The sequence below is a fragment of the Dendrobates tinctorius genome, unplaced genomic scaffold (genome assembly GCF_039654945.1).
Source record: "Dendrobates tinctorius isolate UK_male_01 unplaced genomic scaffold, ASM3965494v1 ptg000230l, whole genome shotgun sequence".
Taxonomy (NCBI): Eukaryota; Metazoa; Chordata; class Amphibia; order Anura; family Dendrobatidae; genus Dendrobates; species Dendrobates tinctorius.
In genome coordinates, this window is record NW_027361897.1 from 8,231,699 (window position 1) to 8,255,000 (window position 23,302).

Consider the following 23,302-nt stretch of genomic DNA (forward strand, 5'->3'; position numbering starts at 1 on the left):
AGCAGTCAGTTTCAGAGCTCTCCCTGCTGGCCTGGAGTGGGTACTGAGTTGTGTGTTGGTTTAACTGCTAGAGAGATCCTTCATTGCTCCCAAGCATGACATCACACTCCTTAGGAGGAAGGTAATGCCACTGTGGCAACCGTACTCCTGGGGGCGCCACAAGTGCACTGATGCCCAGCCACTGCTAGATGATTCTGCTGGTACATTGACTCAGACCACTACATTCCCCTCGCACTCTACACAGCCAGAATCTGACCCTGATGAAACTCAGGTTCCTCTTCCTGCATACTATACCACCTTACACGGTGACAAAGAGGAAGGTGCAGATGAAAGTGCAGATTCCTTGAGCAGGTGGGGGGGCATACACATGGACGATGGCACTTGCACAGGGCCCCTCATAGTACGCAAAAGTGTCTCTGCCGGTGGGAGGGCCCACCCGCCGTCAGACACACTGCCGCGCCCCACCCGCCGTCAGACACACTGCCGCGCCGTCAGACACACTGCCGTACCATGAGGGGCCCTGTGCCAGTGCTATCGCCAATGAGTGGGCCCCCCTGCTTACTCAGGATCACAGCACTTGCAAAGTTGAAATACTTACCTCTCCCTGCTCCACTGCCGTGACGTCTTCCACATTTGCTGACAGTGACATTCTGGTCAGAGAGCGCGATGACATCACGTCTGTACGCCCTCTGCCTAAACAGTCCAAGTGCAGAGAGATGGAAGATGGGGCGACGAGGAGTCCAGACTAGTACAGGGATTCCCTAGCGAGGAGACTTATTTAATTGTTTTAAAGGTTGGGAGCAATTTTTGAGGAGCACTATACTCTGGAGAATGATATATTGGGCCCACCATAAACTGGAACAATCCAAAGGTGGACATCAGACAATGGAGCAGCATTTACAGGGCCCATTATACACTGGAGCATTAGAAATGGGGCCCATCATATATGGAGCATTATTTAGGCCCATAAGACAGTGGAGCTTCATCCATGGAGACCAACATATACTGTAGCATTATGTGGAGCTCATCATATACTGTATCGAACATTATATGGGACCAATGATTCTGTATGGAGAAATATATGGGCCTCTTTACTCTGTATAGTGCACTATGCGGTGGCCATAATACTGTATGGAGTAATATGCTGTCCATTTTTGGAGCTACTGGAGAATTTAAAATGCATATCAGTCATGAGATGTAAGAAGTGAAGTATTTTTCATTGTACTATACCGCTATTGTTGTTTAAATACATGAACATATATGGGCGTCCGACCTAAGGTGACTTAAGAATCAGATGATATACTGGCCCTTGTATTCCAATGTCAGCAAGTCTACAATATCGGCTGGACCAACTGGCCTAAACTTCCTCTTCTGTGTGTCTGGAGACATGTCACAAGGCAATGCTATCATGAGATCACATCAGCTCCCCAGACTCTTGCATGGGGGGGGTATAGCAGGTTATTTCCACCAACTAGCTATAGAGTTCAAACTGTAAATATGTATCTGTGTGCAGTATGGCTATATAAGAATACATGAGTATATAGCAGTATATGGAGTATATAGTAGTATATTGCCTATAGCAGGCAAATGACATCTAGATGAAATATATACATATATATATCCATAACACTATTTCTCTACCATATCAGAGGATCATGAATTGTGGCATGTGTTAAAGGAGCCCATTGACACTCTTTGGCCCGGGGCCCATGAAAATCTGGAGCCAGCCCTACCCACCCCCACAACTTTAGCCAACTAACCTCCAGTTTTCAATGCCTAACTATTATTATAAAGTAAATTATGGTTGACAAGCTTAAGTATCAAGAACTGATGTTTTTGGCATTAAAATGGGCACTGTAGGTGTGTTTTCTGTCCTCCACCCACTGCCGACTTTTCTTCCCCATTGACTTGCATTGGGTTTCGTGTTTCAGTTGGCCTTCGACTTTCAAGATAATCGGCCTATTGCGTTCGACCCGACTTTTGCGAAAGTCGGGTTTCGTGAAACCCGACTCGACCCGAAAATAGGCAAAGTCGCTCATCTCTACTCAACATACAATCCTCTGTCTCCAAACACAGACAGCCCTCTCATGCCCTCTCCTGCTCCCACCTGCTAACACTATCTCTGCACCTCCTCACTGCCGACGATATCTCTCCAAATCTTGGTCCTCCTCACCACATTCCCTCAGTCATTTCTACCTCCCATCCACACTCTATCACAACTTTCCGTAACCTCTCCAACCTTATACACATTCACCCGGTCCCAGCTTCCCCAGTCCCACTAACAGGAGCTCTGTGGAACACTTGCTCTGTCTGCAACAAACTTTCCTTCATCAATGATATTTTTATTACTAAAAAATTTTCTTTCCTCGCCATCACCGAAACCTGTCTCACCCCCTCTGACACAGCCTCTCCTGCTGCACTCTTGTATGGTGTTTCATCCCTTCCAACACCCCCCGCCCCAGCAGCAAGCATGGTGGAGTAGTTGATTTTCTCCTGTCAGATAACTGCTCCTTCACCCCAATCCCACTGCCACCCTCTGTTACCCTCCCTTCCTTTGAAGTGCACGCTGTGCGCATCTACTCCCCCTCCAACCTCCAACTGGCTGTCATTTACCATCAACCAGGTCCAGCCACCACCTTCTTTGACCACTTCACCACCTGGCTACTTCATTTCCTTTCCACTGACATCCCCACTATCATCTTGGGCAACTTAAACATCCCCATTGACACTTCCCTCTCAGCTGCCACTAAACTTCTACAGTGGAGGCCAAAAGTATTGGCACCCCTGCAATTCTGTCAGATAATACTCAGTTTCTTCCTGAAAATTATTGCAAACACAAATTCTTTGGTATTATTATCTTCATTTAATTTGTCTTAAATGAAAAAGCACAAAAAGAATTGTCCTAAAGCCAAATTGGATATAATTCCACACCAAACATAAAAAAGAGGGTGGACAAAAGTATTGGCACTGTTTGAAAAATCATGTGATGCTTCTCTAATTTTTGTAATTAACAGCACCTGTAACTTACCTGTGGCACCTAACAGGTGTTGGCAATAAGTAAATCACACTTGCAGCCAGTTGACATGGATTAAAGTTGACTCAACCTCTGTCCTGTGTCCTTTGTGCACCACATTGAGCATGGCGAAAAGAAAGAAGACCAAAGAACTGTCTGAGGACTTGAGAAACCAAATTGTGAGGAAGCATGAGCAATCTCAAGGCTACAAGTCCATCTCCAAAGACCTGAATGTTCCTGTGTCTACCGTGCGCAGTGTCATCAAGAAGTTTAAAGCCCATGACACTGTGGCTAACCTCCCTAGATGTGGACGGAAAAGAAAAATTGACGAGAGATTTCAATGCAAGATTGTGCGGATGGTGGAAAAAGAACCTCGACTAACATCCAAACAAGTTCAAGCTGCCCTGCAGTCCGAGGGTACAACAGTGTCAACCCATACTATCCGTCGGCGTCTGAATGAAAAGGGACTGTATGGTAGGATACCCAGGAAGACCCCACTTCTTACTCCAAGACATAAAAAAGCCAGGCTGGAGTTTGCCAAAACTTACCTGAGAAAGCCTAAAACGTTTTGGAAGAATTTTCTCTGGTCAGATGAGACAAAAGTCGAGCTTTATGGGAAAAGGCATTAACATAGAGTTTACAGGAAGAAAAAAGAGGAATTCAAAGAAAAGAACACGGTCCCTACAATCAAACATGGCAGAGGTTCCCTGATGTTTTGGGGTTGCTTTGCTGCCTCTGGCACTGGACTGCTTGACCGTGTGCATGGCATTATGAAGTCTGAAGACTACCAACAAATTTTGCAGCATAATGTAGGGCCCAGTGTGAGAAAGCTGGGTCTCCCTCAGAGGTCATGGGTTTTCCAGCAGGACAATGACCCAAAACACACTTCAAAAAGCACTAGAAAATGGTTTGAGAGAAAGCACTGGAGACTTCTAAGGTGGCCAGCAATGAGTCCAGACCTGAATCCCATAGAACACCTGTGGAGAGATCTAAAAATGGCAGTTTGGAGAAGGCACCCTTCAAATATCAGGGACCTGGAGCAGTTTGCCAAAGAAGAATGGTCTAAAATTCCAGCAGAGCATTGTAAGAAACTCATTGATGGTTACCGGAAGCGGTTGTTGGCAGTTATTTTGGCTAAAAGTTGTGCAACCAAGTATTAGGCTGAGGGTGCCAATACTTTTGTCTGGCCCTTTTTTGGAGTTTTGTGTGAAATGTTCAATGATTTGATTTTTGCTTTATTCTCGTTTGTGTTTTTTCCTTACAAACAAATTAAATAAAGATAATAATACCAAAGAATTTGTGATTGCAATCATTTTCAGGAAGAAAATGAGTATTATCTGACAGAATTGCAGGGGTGCCAATACTTTTGGCCTCCACTGTAAAATCTGGTTTCCGGCCACACCACTCCACTGAAACTGCCTTAACTAAGGTCACCAATGACCTATTAACCTCCAAGGCCAAGCGACACTACTCTGTCCTCCTCCTCCTGGACCTGTCCTCTGCCTTTGACACAGTGGACCATTCCCTATTACTACAGACCCTCTCATCTCTTGGTATCACAGACTTGGCCCTATCTTGGAATGCATCATACCTAACAGACCGGACATTCAGCGTCTCCCACTAGCACACCACCTTCGGCCTGGGACAGCTTATAGAGTCTCACGGCTTTCAGTATCACCTCTATGCTCATGACACACAGATCTACATCTCTGGACCAGATATCACCACCCTACCAAACAGAATCCTTCAATGTCTGTCTGCTATTTCATCCTTCTCCGCTAGATTTCTAAAACTTAATATGGACAAAACAGAATTAATCATCTTTCCCACATCTCACGCAACCCCCCCAACGGACCTATCCATTAAAGTAAATGGCTGCCCACTCTCTCCAGTCCCACAAGCTCGCTGCCTTGGGGTAATCCTTGACACTGATCTCTCTTTCAAACCACATACCCAAGCTCTTTCCACTTCCTGCCGACTTCAGCTCAAAAATATTTCATGGATCTGTACATTCCTCAACCAAGAATCTACAAACCCTAGTCCATACCCTCATCATCTCCCGCTTTGACTACTGCAACCTCCTGCTCTGTGGCCTCCCCTCTAACAATCGCACCCCTCCAATCTATTCTAAACTCTGCTGCCCGACTAATCCACCTGTCCCCCCACTATTCCCCAGCCTCTCCCCTCTGTCAATCCCTGCACTGGCTCCCTATTACCCAAAGACTCCAGTTCAAAACCCTAACCATGACATACAAAGCCATCCACAACCTGAGTCCTCCATAAATCTGTGACCTCGTCTCCTGCTACTTACCTGCACAAAACCTCCGATCCTCACAAGATCTCCTTATGTACTCCCCTCTTATCTACTCTTCCCACAATCGCATACAAGATTTCTCCTGAGCATGCCCCCTACTCTGGAACACTCTACCACAACATATCAGACTCTCACCTACCATGGAAACCTTCAAAAAGAACCTGAAGACCTACCTCTTCCGACAAGCCTACAACCTGCAATAACCACCGATCCACCAAACCGCTGCACGACCAGCTCTACCCTTGCCTACTGTATCCTTACCCATCCCTTGTAGATTACAAGCCCTCGCGGGCAGGGTCCTCTCTCATCCTGTACCAGTCGTGACTTGTATTGTTTAAGATTACTGTACTTGTATTTATTATGTATATCCCTCCTCACATGTAAAGTGCCATGGAATAAATGGTGCTAAAATAATAATAATAAGAATAATACACCTAAATAAAATGGGAAGGGTTGGTGACCCAGACCGGCAAGCTGAATTTGCAGAATGGGCAAAACAAAAATTGGAACAGGATCCTCAGTTAACACAGAACATTATGTTCAGTGATGAGGCAAACTTTTTTGGGTGGGCCATTTATATAGATATACCTAAATAAAATGGGAATGGTGACAGTTTTCTTGCATAGGGTGTTGTCATGATCCAGGACGGGATTTCGCTTTGACCCGTCCTGGTTAGACTATGGGTTAATTGTGCTGCCTCTCTCTGGCAGCAGGAGGCTATTTAGTGCTCACTGGACCTGGGTCCGGTGTCAGTTATACTCCTGCCCTCGGCTGAGTTAAGTGACCTCTTGTATACGTGTGCCTTGTGCCTGATATCTTGCTTGCTTGTTCGGTTGTGATCTGGTTCTGTCCCTGTTACGAGTTCTGCCTGACCCTCTTGTACTGCGCTACCTCTCGTGTATGACTCTCTGCTTGTGACCCGATTTCTCTCTGCTCGTCCCCTTGGTACCACGTCGCCCTCTTGTGTATGACCTTTGGCTCTGTCTGACTACCCGTATGTTTGTCCCTCCTGTACCGCGTTTGCCTGTACTGCTGTGACCTCTGTTTTGCCTGACTCTGAGTTGTTGTATGGTGCCCTGTCCTATCTGAATACAGGACGCTAAGCCCCGCCCCATTGCAGTCACATGACCATAGGTCCCGTGCAGACTATTCAGTTTCAGTGTCCGCAGGTCCTATGCCTCTTTACTTTCCAGCGCTGACTGGACCCTGACACTATTAGCCTGAAGCACGCATGGTCACCTCTGCTGCCCGTCTCTACAGGTAACTTTCAGCACTGCTTCTGTACTCAGGACACGCGCACTGGCTCTATGAGCAAGTGCAGTGCAGTGTCTCTGACAGGTGTCATGCATTGAAATCTGCTACAATAACCCGGGTACTGGGTTTACCAGACATCAACTAAATTTCTATCCGCTCCTCACGTGTTAACCTCTGCGACATGTCAATGGCTGTAAACAAAGAGAAACTTGTAAATAACTTATGAAAGAATGTTAAGTTAAAACCAAGCACACCTTTGTTTTCTTGTGAAATTCTCAATAAGTTTGATGTTTCACATGACCCTCTTCTCATTGAAAAAATAAAGTTGGATCCAAAATGGCCGACTTCAAAATGGCCGCCATGGTCACCACCCATCTTGAAAAGTTTTCCCCCTCCCATATACTAATGTGCCACAAACAGGAAGTTGATATCACCAACCATCCCATTTTATTTAGGTGTATCCAAATAAATGGCTTACCTTTTATATCTATCTATTCTATGTGTATACAGTATATCTATTCTACCTTTTCTATTCTAACCTGTCACTCTGATTTTACTTCATGCAGCAGATGAATTGCTGCTTTTCAAAGGACATCAGTGCGTAAAAATCGGATATCACTCACATGGTCCGAGTGCTGTATGATTTTTTTTCTCACACCCATAGGCTTGTATTGGCGAGTCTCGGTGCCAATCGCAGTATGGTGCGATTTTACATGCACATCGAATATGCCCGAGAAAAAGACGCTAATGTGAGCTGCCCCATAGACTAACACTGGGCAGAGTGCTAAGCAATGTTTTCTCGCACAGCACTCAGCCGTATTTTACGGTAGTGTGACGCCGGCCAAATGCTGCAATACACGCTGCCAGCAAATCAGAGGCCAGCAGCTGACATCAGTGTACATGTGACTGAGGGAACATGGCAGTGACATCATGCGCTTCTATCGCTTGTACGCTGAAGTCAGCTGCCAACTTCAAAAGAAGTCGTTTCGCAGTGGGGGAGTAAGGGAAAGTGAGTAGGATCATTTATTTTTTTTCCTATGCATGAAAGAACAGCTGCAGAAAGGGGGATATATACCAAGATGGGGAACATGCCAGGATAAGGGACATATATACTGTGGGGAAAATAAGTATTTGATACACTGCCGATTTTGCAAGTTATTACATCTACAAAGAATGCAGGGTCTATAATTTTTATCGTAGGTACACTACAACTGTGAGAGACAATCTTAAAAAAAATCCAGAAAATCACATTGTATGATTTTTACATAATGAATTTGCATTTTATTATATGAAATAAGCATTTGTTAAAAAAACAGAACTTAATATTTGGTACAGAAGCATTTGTTTGCAATTAATGAGATCAGACGTTTCCTGATGTTCTTGACCAGGTTTGCACACACTGCAGCAGGGATTTTGGTCCAATCCTCCATACAAATCTTCTCCAGATCCTTCAGGCATTGGGGCTGTGCATCATTGAGTTTAGGCTCCCTACAAAGATTTTCTACTGGGTTCAGGTCTGGAGACTGGCTAGGCCACTTCAAGACCTTGAAATGCTTCTTACGGAGCCACTCATTAGTTGTCGTGCCTGTGTGTTTTGGGTCATTGTCATGCTGGAAGACCCAGCCATGACTCACTTCATTGGTGCAGTCATCCTGTGCCCTTTGTAGGAAAGCATCCCCAAAGTATGATGTTCCTCCACTGTGATTCTCAGTTAGGATGGTGTTCTTGGGGTTTAACTTATTCGTCTTCTTCCTCCAAACACGGTGAGAGTAGTTGACACCAAAAAGATCTATTTAGGTCTTATCTGACCACATGACTTTCTCCCATGCCTCCTCTGGATCATCCAGATGGTCATTGATGAACATCAAACAGGACATGAACATGTGCTGGTGTGAGCAGGGGGACCTTCGTTCCCTGCAGGATTTGATTCCATGAAGGCATAGTGTTTTACTAACAGTAATGTTTGAAACCGTTGCTCCAGCTCTCTTCAGGTTATTGACCAGGTCCTTCCATGTAGTTCTTGGCTGATTCCAGACATTTCTCATAATCATTCTTACCCCATGAGGCAAGATCTTGCATGGAGCCCCAGGCCGAGGAGGAAGATTGACACTCATCTGTGATTCATTCATTTCTATTAACTGTGCAAAATTTGCTGTCTTCTCATCAAGCTGGTTGCCTATTGTCCTGTAGCCCATCCCAGCCTTGATATAGACCCTGTTTACAGCTGAATTCTTCACATTTGCGAAACATGGATCTGCGCTGAAAGAGTTTTCACTTCAACTTGGATCTGGACATCAGGATGGCTCAGGCTTATGCAGTTGCTTGCCATCAACAAAGGGAGAGAGAGAGACGGCGAAGACAGCAGCAGCGGCGTGTGTGGATACATCCAATTGTTGAACTCCGGGAGAGCCGTGGAGCATACCACACCCTCTACAGCAAGCTCCAGGCAAACCCTGAGAAATTTACTGATTATACCCGGATGTCTGGACAAAGCCTCTGGGATTTGCTTGATCGTGTCCAAGATGCTATCCGGAGACAGGACACACAGTTCCGTCGTGCGATTCCTCCTGAGGAATGGCTCCTGGTCACAATATGGTACGTAGTATTGCAAAACCAATGCCTGCATAATTTTCTTTGTTCTGACATGTACTATTCCAAAGTTGGCAGAATTATTGTTCTGCCATGTAGTTGAGCAAAGGCTGCAGTATTATTTTTATGCCATGTAGTAAACAAAAGGCTGCAGATTTATTTTTATGCCTTTTTTTTATTTTTTGGTGTAAAAATACATATACAAAAATATTAATTTTTGTTCTTTCTTGGTTTACCAGATTCCTGGCTACTGGAGAGAGCCTCTCTTCACTCCACTTCCAGTACCGGATTGGGAAATCCACCTCGTCTGGAATTGTTGCGGACACCTGCCGGACTTTGTGGGACGTTCTCTGTCCCGAATTTATGCCCTTGCCCACCGTGGAAAAGTGGATGGAAATTGCTGAAAGATTCTGGACAGTCTGCAATTTCCCAAACTGTTTAGGTGTGGTGGATGGGAAACACATCCAGATTATTAAACCAAAAAGAACTGGATCTGAGTACTATAACTACAAAAAGTATTTTTCTACAGTACTTATGGCCATTTCGGATGCAGACTGTATGTTTGTTGCAGTGGACATTGGGGCATTTAGCTGTTGGAATAACTCACAGGCTTTTAAAAACTTGGACATGGGCTGAAGGTTGTATGGCAACCAGTTCAATTTCCCCATGCCACGGCCTCTTCCCAACACCGAAGGTCCGCCACAGCCCTTTGTAATGGTTGGGGATGAGGCATTCCAGATGTGCCAAAACCTGCTCAAACCCTACTCCAGCCGGGACTTGGACCACACCAAAAAAAATTTTAATTACAGGCTGACCAGGGCCAGAAGAACTGTAGAGTGTGCCTTTGGTATACTTGTCTCCAGATGGCGCATTCTCGGCACAGCCATTAATCTGAAACTGGAAACAGTGGATGAGGTGGTGAAGGCCTGTGTGGTTCTACATAATTTTGTGATGGTTAGAGAGCACCCGAACTTTGAAATTGATGATGCAGCTCCTAACCCATTGCCTGAATTTACTCAGCACCCTCTCAGGTCATCTGTTGAAGTTGGCCAAATGAGGGACCAATTTGCAGCCTACTTCAACTCAGATGTAGGACTGGAGGTATGGCAAGATCAAATGGTGTAAAAATGTTTTCTTTTGTGTGTATGTTAATAAAAATCCTGTTTTGATACCTGTACCGAGTGCACTCTGTCTTTTTACACTTCAATGCAATAATCAAATGGCCAGGTGTACCAGTGAATTCATGTTGCTGTATTTTGTGCATCATGAATTTACTAGTACTCCTGACCAGGTGACTATACATACACACAAGTTGTATGACCTTTATCATCTCTACAGTTTGTGTTCAATTTGCAGCGACGGTGGAGATAATACAACTAATATTAGTGTAACCAGGCGTGATGTTACAAATAGTGATTTGGGGATGCACTAGCATCCGTCACTCTTTATGACAACTGACCATGTGACTTTAAATATTATTGGTAGTATCATCACTGTCTCTTCAGTTTGAATGCAGACTGGAGACATAATAAAGTTTATACAACTGCTACAATACCCCAGCCTGGTGTCATGCTGAAGTGAGGACACCCAAACTAACGCATCCTGACTTCAGAAGGTTATCACACATGGGCAGGAAAATACACATATTAGGTAAACTGCAACATCGCTACAGTCTGCTTGAAATATATGCAGACTGAAGCGACACTACAGGTTAAAACTCATTTGTATTCACCTGCCCAGGTGTGATAGTTATGATACAAGGCCAGGGTATTCTAGATATGACGTGTATTTTCACCATCATCTCCTCAGTTTATCAACACACACTGAATAGAGGATGAGGTTAATTACAAGGTATATCTAGAATCCCCTTGCCTTGTCTCACAAAAAGATAAATGATGATTGTAAAAACACACCATAGTCAATTAACTTTTTATGATACCAGTCAAGGTAACAATAGATAGGCCTTGCACTCAACACCATCCTCTATTCAGTCTGTGCAATATTTGCTGACTAAAGAGACTGGTGTGGAAAATACAAGTCATATATTTGTGTTTTTGACTACACATATCTCCAAGACTGACACAAGAAATATCTGTCAGTAATGGAGCTATGTGGTGGCAAAAACGCAAAGTGTACGGCACAGTGTGTGTACGGCGCAGTGTGTGTAGGCGGCGAAAGACACATTAATCAAACCGCATTTTTTGAAAGCATAACTGCACATTTATTTAAAAAAATTAAAAATTTATTGTGAAGGACGTTTGGGGGAAGAGTGGGATATTTTGGGGGTGTGGAGAGACGAGGAACAGCTGGAAGTTGAGGAAGGGGTTCTAGGGGAAGGGGCGACGAAAGTAGTGGGGGAAGGGAGCTCAGGGAGGGAAATGGAGGCAGGTTGAGAATCATGAGAAGGTGGGGGGGAGGGACAAACAAAGTCTTTTGTTTTTTTGCTTCTTTGTGGCAGAAGTCTCCTGCCTGGACCGACTACAACCATGTGACTGCCTTACATTGCTTGACAGCCTTGAGCTGGTGGACCATGTCCTTGATGAGTAAAAGAGTGAATGTGGGTCACCCCTCTGATGCTCGGTGGTGGCGGTGCTCCAAGAAGGAGAAGTGGTGTTGGTGCTCCTAGAAGGAGAAGTCGTGTAGGTGGTCCCAAGAGGAGAAGTGGTGGCGGTGCTCCTAGGAGGAGAAGTGGTGGCGGTGCTCCTAGTAGAAGTGGTGGCAGTGCTCCTATGATGAGTGGTGGCAGTGCTCATAGGAGTAGAAGTGGTGGCGGTGCTCCTATGATGAGGAATGGTGGCGGTGCTCCTATGATGATGAGTGGTGGCAGTGCTCCTTGAATGATGAGGATTGGTGGCGGTGCTCCTATAATGCTGATGAGTGGTGGCGGTGCTCCTAGACGGAAAAGTGGTGTCGGTGCTCCGAACAGGAGAATAGGTGGCGGTGACCCAAGCAGGTTGTGCGGTGGCGGTGCTCCAAGATGGTGGACGGGTGGCGGTGGTGGTGCTCCAGACAGGAGGAGCACTTGCCATGGTGGTGGTGGGGGTGGAGTGTCCAGCAGCACTTGGCATTGGTGTGGTGTAGTGGTGTCCAGCTTGGCTAGGAATGCAGGTGGTCGTGCAGTGGTATGCAGCAGAAGTCGGTACTGTGGTGAAGCGAGTCAGTGGTGGCACAGGTGGAAAGGACACCACTGACTGCTGCACGTACTGATACTGCTGCATAGCCTGAAAGTAAGCAGTGTTGCAGGCCTGTAACACATTCAGCTGTTGCTCAGGACTAAGTTGTTCTGACATGCCCCGTTCGATTTTACTGAAGAAATGGTGTGCTGGTTTGTTGAGGTCGGCCTCCAGCCGGTCAAGGCGCTGGTTGGCAGATTGGAAGCAGTGTTCCATGTGGTTAAAACCACGTTCCATGAGTGAAAAACCGCTTTCCACTCTGTCTGACAGCGCCGTGAGGCTGGCATGAAAGGCCTCGCTCAAGTGCATGAACTCGGGCAAGACAGGCCTGTCCGAGGCCCTCTGCCGCTGGCGGGAAGTGCCTGCATAACTAGTGGCAGAGACCTGGGACAGGGGAACACCTGATTTACCAGCTTCCTGGTCATCAGCTGTCTGTATTGCTGACCTGCAAGTTGCTTCCTGGCTGTCAGATGGCTGGGATAGGTCCAAGGTCATCCGATGAAGGGCCACGTCAGGGACAGGTTGCAGAGTGCTGCTCCAGGTGCTGTGGAAAGAAAATAAAAACATTACTATCATGCATTTACAAGAACCATCCGCTGTGGAATAGAAAAGCACAGATTTAAAAAAAAAAATAAAAAAAATAAAAAAACACTTACGCTCTGGTGGCAAGGACCGGTCTTAGGAATGCCAACTCGCGATGATAGCGGTACTTTATTCTGGTCCTTGCCGCTGAACCACTGTGCACCTGACCCTCAGTATGAACATCAGTGTTGAAGTGGTCCTTCATCGAGCGACAACATGTGCAGACTTTGTTCACTGTTGGAAAAAACAACAAAAAACTTTATGCACTGAAGGCAACATCAGTATCATCACACACACACCTGAGTGAACTTGGCAAACAGTCAATGTGAAAAGATTTCAATAGACAATGCAGTCACTGTTGCTCCTGAGGACACTGTTATGTTTCCTGCTAGAATATATCTATCAGGAAACACAACAGTATCCTCAGGAACAAGATTCACGGCAGGATCAATACAGCAGTACAACACAATATGCATTCACGGTTGCTCCTGAGGACATTGTTGTGTTTCCTGATAGAAGGTATCTATCATGAAACACAACAATATCCTCAGGAATAAGAGTCAAGGCAGCATCAATACAGCAGTACAACACAATATGCATTCACGGTTGCTCCTGAGGACATTGTTGTGTTTCCTGATAGAATATATCTATCAGGAAACACAACAGTATCCTCAGGAACAAGATTCACGGCAGGATCAATACAGCAGTACAACACGATATGCATTCACGGTTGCCCTGAGGACATTGTTGTGTTTCTTGATAGAATATAGCTATCATGAAACACAACAGTATCCTCATGGACAAGAGTCAATGTGGCATCATAGAGCAGGGAAATACTTACTAAACACGTTTTTGGATGTTGCAGAGGCGCTATCCCAGCCATCCATCAACGCTGCGGCCACCTCATTCCAGAGCTGCCAGGTCACCACAATGTCCTTGTACTGCTGGTCACGGCTGTCCCACAACGGGATGCGCTCCTGGACCAGGCGGAACAGGGCATTGTTGTCGAGATAGATGTCTTCATCCCGTTGTGGAACCTAGAAAAAAAATTATAATCTTGGAAATTTTGGAGAATGAAAAAGATAGAAAAAAAAACAGAAAAGAAGAAAGATAGAAGATGAAAAACATGACAGAAAAAAAGGCAGAGAAAAAAATCAAATTTAAAAAATGGGACATTCAAAGACTGGATACTTACTTTACGTCTCCTCGCCAGTACTTGGCTAGGCTGCTCCCGCTGTTCTGCCTCACTTGCCAGGTCCAATGATGAGGTCTGTAAAAATTGTATTACTCATTTGTAGAGGCAGCTATACTTACGCAAAGGCAGCAAGATCCTCACCTCACGCTCTGCTTGGGCCAGTTCTTGCTGGGAAGGAGAATATTCCGATCAAGAAGATATGCTGGAATCTAAACAAAAAAAACATTAGTACATAATAAATTTTAAATGGCAGGCAGACATTAGGTTGAATACTCACATTTTGGCTGCTGCAGCTTGTATCCAAAGTTGGAAGGCTCTTGTCTCTTGCTGTGTGGGTGTCTTGTCTCTTGCAGGGTGTCATCTTTTCAAGGATGTCTGTAGATTAAGTGGTCTGGCACTACAGACACATTCTTTTATGTACACTCCTCCCAAACAATGTTGCTTGTGTAGGAGGTGGTTTAAACCAGTGTCTAGACATTGTTAACTCAAAAATCATGTGCGCACAAAAAGCGCTGACACGCGCACGTCACAGCGCACGCCAGCGACACCATAGACTGTAATGTTATTTTTTTGCACATTGCGTGCGCACACGTGCACATGCGCTTATTTGACGAGGTTGGACGGAACAAAAAATGTAACATGTAGCGTCTGGTGCATCTGGCTGCACACCTGGAAAATGCGCAGCGCACGAAAATGCTGATGCATGCGTGCAAGTGCTAGACACTGCGCCCGCCATTTTAAAGAAAGGGGAGCATTGCACGTGCGACCGATAGCGCATGATGCACTGCGCGATAAAACGCTAGTGTGAAACCAGCCTTAGAGCGAGAATTCTTGCTAGTTCATAGATGATCAAATACTTATTTAATGCAATAGAATGCAATTTAGTTAACTAAAAATCATACAATCTGAGTTTTCAGATTTTTTTTTAGGATTCTGTCTCTCACAGTTGAAGTGTACCTATGGTAAATATTACAGACCTCTCCATTCTTTGTAGGTATAAAAACTTGCAACATTGGCAGTGTATCAAACACTTATTTTCCCCACTCTAAGCCAGGATTAGGGATATATATAGACCAGGATGGGGAATGTTTTTACAGCTCTCGCAAAAATCAAGAGACCACCACATCAAAACCCTGTCGTGGCCAGCCCAATCTCCAGACCTGAACCTGATTGAAAACCTCTGGAATGTAATGAAGAGGATGATGGATATTCACAAGCCATCAAACAAAGAGCTGCTTACATTTTTGAACCAGAAGCAGTGTGAAAGACTGGTGGAAAGCGTGCCAAGACGCATGACAGCTGTGATTAAAAATCTTCCCAAGTTGAAACATTAGTATTGTTGTTTCTAAATGATTATGAACTTGTTTTCTTTGCATTATTTGAGGTCTGAAAGCACTGGTTCTTTTATTTAATTTTGACCATTTCTCATTTTTAGAAAAAAAATACAAAATGTATTGCTTGGAAATTCAGAGACAGTAGTTTATAGAATAAAAGAACAATTTACATTTTACTCAAAAATATACCTATAAAGAGAAAAATCAGACAAACTGAAAATTTTGCAGTGGTCACTTAATTTTTGCCAGAGCTGTATACACTATGATCGGGCATAGGATAAGGACATATATACCAACATGGGAGAAAAAATAAATAAATATATATATATATATATATATATATATAAGCAGGATGGAGGGAGGAAGGGGTACATATACACCTGTTCATTTAGTTTGTGTGTATCGAAACAATACAGAAAACAGAAAATTGGACATAATTTCACACAAAATACCAAAAATTGGCCTGACAAAATTGATGGCACATTTCCAATCTGTGGGTAAACAACTTTGTTTCAAGTATGTGATGCTCGGTCAAACACACATATGGCACGTGACAGGTGTGGGTAATATGAAAATCACACCTGAAACTGGATAAAAGGGGTAGAAGTTAATTCAATCTTTGCATTGTGTGTCTGTGTGTGCCACTCTAACCGTAGAGATCAGAAAGATGAGAAGAGAACTCTGAGGACTTTACAACCAAAAGTGTTGAACAATATCAACAATCTCAAGGTTATAAGTCCATCTCTGAAGATCTTGATGGTCCTTTGTCCACAGTGCACAACATAATCAAGAAGTTTACAATCAACAGCACTGTACGTGGGCGGCAGATAAAAATTGATGAAAAGCTGCAACACTGGATATTTAGAATGGCAGATAACAGCCTCAATGAAGTTAAAAGAAATTCAAGCTGTCTTGTAAGCTCAGGATGCATCAGTGTCAGGGCAAATTATACATTAACATATGAATGGAGACCCAGGAGGACCCCACTGGTGACTCAGTCATAAAAAAACTAAACTGCAGATTGCCAAAATGTACATCAGTAAGCCAAAATCCTTCTGGGAAAGCATCTTGTGTACAGATGAGACCATGATAGAGCTTTTTGTAAAGCACATCATTCAACTGTTTACCAAAACAGAATGAGAAAAGAACACAGTACCTACAGTCAAATATGGTGGAGATTCAAATATGTTTTGGGGTTGTCTTGCTGCCACTGGCACTGGGTGCATTGACTGTGTGCAAGGTATCATAAAATCTTCAGATTACTAATGATTTTGAATCACAATGTAGTGCCCAGTGTCAGAAACCTGGTTTTATGGCCTATGTCATGGGTCTTCCAGCAGGACAATTGCCCCAAATATACTTAAAGAAGCGCCCAGAAATAGATGGAACAAAGTGGTGGAGAGTTCTGAAGCGGTAAGCAATGAGTCCGGATCAAAATCCCATTGAATACCTGTTGAGAGATCTGAAAATTGCTGTTGGGAGAAGGCACCCTGCAAATATGAGAGACATGAAGAAGTTTGCAAAAGAGTCATCCAAAATTCCAGTGAGAGCTGTAAAAAGCTTGTTGTTGATCACAGTTATTTATTCCAAAGGATGTACAACCAAATGTTAGGTTTAGGGTGACAGCAGTTTTCTCTAACACATTTTTGGAGTTGTATTTGAAATTATGTCCAAATTGCCTTTGTCTCTTTAATTTGTCTGTGCTGTCTCATTACACACAAAGGAAATAAATATGTGTATAGCGAAAAATGTGTAATTACAACAATTTTAAGGTAGAAAAACTTAATTTTCTGGAACAATTTCAAGGGTACTAACATTTTTTGCCATGACTGTATATATACACAAATATATATATACTAGCTGAAGAGCCCGGCGCTGCCCGGGCATAGTAACTAATTGTGATTAGTTATAACAAATTATAATTATCTTCCATCCCATAGTCCCGTGCCCATATACCCATCACACATCCTCCATCCCATAGTCGAGTGCCCATATACCCATCACACATCCTCCATCCCATAGTCCCATGCCAATATACCCATCACACATCCTCCATCCCATAGTCCCATGCCCATATACCCATCATACATATTCGCCATCCCATAGTCGAGTGCCCATATACCCATCACACATCCTTCATCTCATAGTCCCATGCCCAAATACCCATCATACATATCCTCCATCCCATAGCCCCGTGCCCGTATACCCATCACACATCCTCCATCCCATAGTCCCATGCCCATATACACATCACACATCCTCCATCCCATAGTCCCATGCCCATATACTCATCATACATATTCGCCATCCCATAGCCAGGTGCCCATATACCCATCACACATCCTTCATCTCATAGTCCCATGCCCATATACCCATCATACATATCCTCCATCCCATAGTCCTGTGCCCATATACCCATCATACATATCTGCCATCCCATAGTCCCATGCCCATATACCCGTCATACATATCCTCCATCCCATAGTCCAGTGCCCATATACCCATCACACATCCTCCATCCCATAGTCAACCATTAAGACATCATAATGAGCGGTGGCAGGGCTTGCAACCTATGATGACATCAGCGTCGCCATGGCAACCATTGTGACATCATAATGAGGGGCGTGGCTTGATACGCACACGCTGCTTCCCCAGTATGCAGATAGGGACATTATGACATCATAATGAGGGGCGGGGCTTAACATGCACACACTTTTTCCCCAGTATGTAGATAGGGGCAAAATTGTTTGGTGAATTGGAACGCGCAGGCTTAAAATTTCACCTCACAACATAGCTTAGGACGCACTCGGGGTCCAGACATGTGACTGTGCCAAATTTTGTGGCTGTAGCTGCGACGGTGCGGATGCCTATCCCGGACATACACACATACATACATACACACTTTGAGCTTTATATATTATATATATATATATATATATACAGCGTCGGACTGGCCCACCGGAGAACCGGTGGATTCTCCGGTGGGCCCTGGCATCTGGTGGGCCCTGGCACCTGCAGGCATACAGGGCCAGCAGTTGCCTAGGGCCCCCGCTGCTCCAGGGGCCCCCAGCCAGTGGTGTGTCGCACACCATGCAGCTGCTATGGGGGCCCCTGCCAGCGGAGCAGCAGCGGGTGACAGGAGGCAGGAGCCCCTGTCCCCGCTGCTAAAGAGAAATGAATATTCACTGCGAAGCAGTGAATATCATTTCAGGTCTCCACACCCCCAGAGGCCCCGCCCCCAGCCCAGTAAGCTGCGCTGCAGACTACAGCTGTAAATCAAGGCCGGCGCCGCCCTCAGTCCTCTCTGCTCCTGGCTCTCAGCCAGTGCGCAATGACGTCACTACATCGCGCACCCGCTGTGTGTCTGGCAGAGGGGGCAGCTCCTGACACTGAAGCCGGGATCAGCGTGGGAGCGAGGAGGAGAGGTGAGTATTGTGGGTTTTTTTTTATATCTCTCTCGCTCTCTCTATCTGTCTCTATCTATCTATCTATCTCTATATATCTCTCTCTATATCTCTCTTATATCTATCTATCTTTCTATCTCTATCTATTATCTATATCTATCTATTTCTATATCTATCTCTATCTATCGCTCTATCTTTATATCTATCTTTCTATCTCTACATCTATCTCTATATCTATCTATCTATCTCTATATCTATCTATTATGTCTATCTATCTCTATATCTATCTATCTTAGGCTACTTTCACACATCAGGTTTTCGGCGTCAGGCACGATCCGGCGTCGTGCCGGAATGCCGGATCCGGCAAATGTTTTGTAAAACCTGATGTGCCGGATCCGGTTTTCTGCCGGATCCGTCTTGTTCTTGACAGACAAAACCGGATCCGTCTCATCCGGTTCATCCGTTTTTCTATCCGTTTTTCGACGGATTACGCCGGATCTGGTTTTTAAAATTGACCCTTGTGGCCTTCCGAACGGGATTGGCTACTGGAAAACTATATATAGCGTGTTCCTACAGCCCTTCTTTGACAGGTTGTAGAGGAGAAAGTGCAGGTTGGAGAGAAGAGCAAGTTACTGGCGAAGATGGATGTTGTCATTGGAAATATTACCACTAGAAGTTCTGTGACGGTTTCAGTAATGAGGGACAATTTTGCACTATACTTTATGTCACCTCAAGGCAGAGTACACTGGCAGGATGACAGAGTGTGAAAGATTTGTGCCCTAACCAAACTTGTGTACCTTCTGGACCAACAGTATATACCTTTGCCAACCAAAGTTGGCTATCTTGTCATGGTCTTACTATTTTTACCTTTAGGCCACAGGTGTGTACCTGGTTGTGTTTTATGCAAAGTATTTCACCTTTTAACAAAAGTTGTGTACATTGTTAGGAAATCACCAACAATAAACACAACTTTTCAGGTGAAATACTTTGCTTCAAACACAACCAGGAACACAACTGTGGCAAAAAGCTAAAATTTACCCACAGTTATATACCTGGTTTTGAATACCTTTTTACCTTTTAAATACCCTGTATTTAACCTTTTTTTTAAACATATTTCGCCGCAGAAAGAAATGACAGACAACCAGTGTAAACAATAATTTAACTTTTATTTAAAATATTTTTTTTTGTATAAACTGTTTTTAAAGTTAAAAAAACTTTTTTAATAAAGGTTTGAAACCAACCAAATGGGCATTTTTATTACAAAAAAAACATTATAACTCGGTGTAGTGTGGGGTGGAAATACTGCTGGAGGGGCTGCGCGACACTTCGACAATGGGAGTGTGGAGAGAGGACTGGGATCGTGGTGGGGAAGGTACAGTTAGAGGTGATGGTGTGGAAAAAGCTACAGAATGGGTGGACATGTGGGAGGCAGAAGAGGTGGTGGGCGGTGGAGTGGAGGGTTGGGCAGGGACTGTAGGAGCAGATGATGTTGATGGAAAGTTGTATGGGGAAGGAGTTTGGTACGGGGAAGGAGTTTGGCACGGGGAAGGAGTTTGGTACGGGGCAGGTTGCTGGAAGTGGGGAGATGTCTGGTACTGGGGAGGTTGCTGGTACTGGTGAGGTTGCTGGTATGTAATAGAAGGGGGAGGATGGAAAGTGGCTGGAGGGGGTGCAGATGTAATAGGAGGGGGAGGATGGAAAGTGGCTGGAGGGGGTGCAGATGTAATAGGAGGGGGAGGATGGAAAGTGGCTGGAGGGGGTGCAGGTGGAGGAACTACAGTGGTGGGAGGTGGAGGTTGGGAGGTAACCTGCTGTAGAGCACCGTGGCACGAATGCATTACATGCATCTGCTGGGTAGGAGATAGTGTTGCCATGCGCTCCACAACAGACCTGAAAAAGGTGTGGTTTGGCGAAGATCTTGCTTCTGAATGCATGGTTTGCAGAAGTGTCTTCACCTCCAGAATGCTGGAGTTGATCTGCTGAAAGCCTGCGGAGATTTGCTCTGACAAGACTTTTAGACAGTTTTGGAAAGATGCATTCAGATGCAAGAACTCTGGCGCATAACTCTTTTCCTGACCCCTCTGCCGCTGCCGCCCAGTACCCGCAGGTGTACTAGAGGTGGCAGGGGCAGAAGGGTGGGGTAAAGGGAAAGCGATCTCCTCACCAGCAGCTTCATGTAATGTAGGCGGCCACGATGCTCCTGTGCTGGTGGATGGGACAGATGGGTCGAATGTGTGGGAAGGCTGGGAAGGTGTAGATGTACCGGGGCGGTCGAAGTGTCCCTCGGTGCCGGTCTCCTCAGGGATCGCCTCAGAAGGGTCCAACCGTGCAGGCTCCCGAGTGCTGCTCACCGTGCTGTGGAATAAAGAGAAAAAAAAACAATTAAAATACTGACATGGTATGGCCCTGGCTGAAAAAAAAAAGTTACATCTAACATTTTTTTTCACATGTGGTGTGTAATATTTACCTTCTAGTGACCATTGTTTCCCGGAGGAACGACAGGGCTCGTGCGTACTTGTACTTGCTCCTGCGTCCTCCAGATCCACTCGGGGCCCGCATCTCTTTATTGAACTCCTTCTTGAAACGATCCCTCACAGACCGCCACCGATTCACAATTCTGTTCCCTGAAACGAGAAAGGAGTGGTTAGTATACAACATCAGTGTTTCACAAACTCCAGTCCTCATGGTCCCCAGGGGTCATGTTTTCAGGATTTCCATAGTAAATAGAAATCCTGAACACATGATCCGTGGGGACCACGAGGACTGGAGTTCGGGAAACACTGGTTTACATCAAGCAACCGGTACTGTATATACTTACGCTCTTTAATCTGGGCCCGAGCATCGAGGTCCTCCCAGCGGCCCACAAGGAGCGAACAGATTTCCTCCCAGAGTCGTCGGGTAACGATAAGGTCAGCGTGGCGGCAGTCAGCCATATTCCAGAGCGGCTCCCTTTCTCTGACGAGATCGATGAGGTGGTCCACATCGAGTCCTCCATCCTCACCGTCAGAGTCGGGAGCACGCTGTGAAGGCTGTTAAAGAAAAAGACAAAAATAACATAATTAGCCTCCACAAAAGAAATGAAATAAAAAGTGCAAAAAAACAAAGCAAAAATATTTATAATTACACGCTGGTGACCGCCGCGTTGCTGTCGCCGACGACCCTGGGAGGCACTGCGAGGACCTCTTGGCCGAGCACCAGATTGGGAAGACTAGAGAAGAAAACAAAAAATGTTATGTCTTTGGATGTAGGCATTTGTTTGCTGTGTGTGGTCTGCAGAACATTGTTTTCTATGTGTTGTGTGTAGTGTGATGTTGTGTTTCTGCGTTTGATGCAAAAAACTTACCAATTGTGAGCCCACTCCAAGTGTCTGTCCACCCCTTCCTTCTTCTTCTGGGAGCTCCTCTTCATCTTGTGAATCCTGTTTTGAAATAAAAGGCAATGAATAGACATATATTACAGAGATGATGGATTTTGGAAATAAAAACTTACCGTCAAACGCTGACGATGCGAGGGAGGGCTCCCAGAAGATGATGTGCTGTCTTCCTGGTGGCCACACTCCATGCCTGTGGGTGGTGTTCCAGCTGCTGCCATTGCTGCTGCTGCTGCATCTATTGGGCGGCTGTTGAATAAAGAAAAACAAAGGGCCAATGAATATCTTGATATTCAATAGCCCTAGTTTGGAGGAATGGGGGATTTGATAATTACCGTCTCTCATCTGCTGCTGGCCTCCCCTCCTCAGCATGTTCCATTTGCTGCTCCATTTGGGGTGGTGGTGGTGCTGATGGTGCTGCAGTGGTCTCCTGCCTTCTCCTGCTGCGTTTGGTTGCTTTCTTGGGTGGCATGTTGGGTGTGGCTGTGGGTCCCACTGTCTTGCTTTTATATATGTCTTGTGGGCAGAGCTACTGAGCATGCTCAGACCAAAAAAAACGGATCCGGCTACCGGATCCGGCTTTCGCCGGATCAGGCGCATTGTGGCGCTCATAGGCTTTCATTGTATGAAAAAGCCGGACGCGCCGGATCCGGCGTGTCCGGCTTTTTCGCCGGAGACAAAAAACGTTACAGTAGCCGTTTTTTCCAGACGCCGGATCGCAACACATTGCCGGATCCGGCGAAAACCGGATGAAACGCATGGCCATCCGGCGTGATCCGGCGCAAATGCAAGTCAATGGGGGGGAAACCGGATCCGGCATTGCATTTCGCCGGATCCGGTTTCTGTCAAAAGCGCTGGATCGCGCCTGACGGCGAAAACCTGATGTGTGAAAGAGGCCTTACTCTATCTATCTCTATATCTATTATCTCTATATTTATTATCTATCTAGCTACCATCTATATCTATCTATCTTTATCTATATATATACAGTGGGGAAAAAAAGTATTTAGTCAGTCAGCAATAGTGCAATTTCCGCCAATTAAAAAGATGAGAGGCATCTGTAATTTACATCAT

At 45.1% G+C, this 23,302-nt stretch overlaps 1 protein-coding gene across 1 annotated transcript; it reads right to left on the reverse strand.

The window, feature by feature from the left end:
- Window positions 1-1,456: 1,456 nt before the first annotated feature.
- On the reverse strand, window positions 1,457-13,897 carry LOC141059702 (uncharacterized). The gene is made up of 2 exons (XM_073555822.1): window positions 13,000-13,897; window positions 1,457-12,887 (listed from the first exon to the last, which is right to left on the reverse strand). Exons 1-2 carry the CDS (start codon window positions 13,128-13,130, stop codon window positions 11,567-11,569), a joined length of 1,452 nt encoding a protein of 483 aa, XP_073411923.1. The 5' UTR covers window positions 13,131-13,897; the 3' UTR covers window positions 1,457-11,566.
- Between the last annotated feature and the right edge of the window lie 9,405 nt (window positions 13,898-23,302).

Excerpts from the sequence above, each read along its gene's own strand:
- LOC141059702 (XM_073555822.1), bottom strand. The coding sequence starts at position 13,130 with ATGAAGGACCACTTCAACACTGATGTTCATACTGAGGGTCAGGTGCAC. Across the intron at positions 12,888-12,999 it reads CCGGTCCTTGCCACCAGAGC|CACCTGGAGCAGCACTCTGC; the intron begins GTAAGTGTTTTT and ends TTCTTTCCACAG.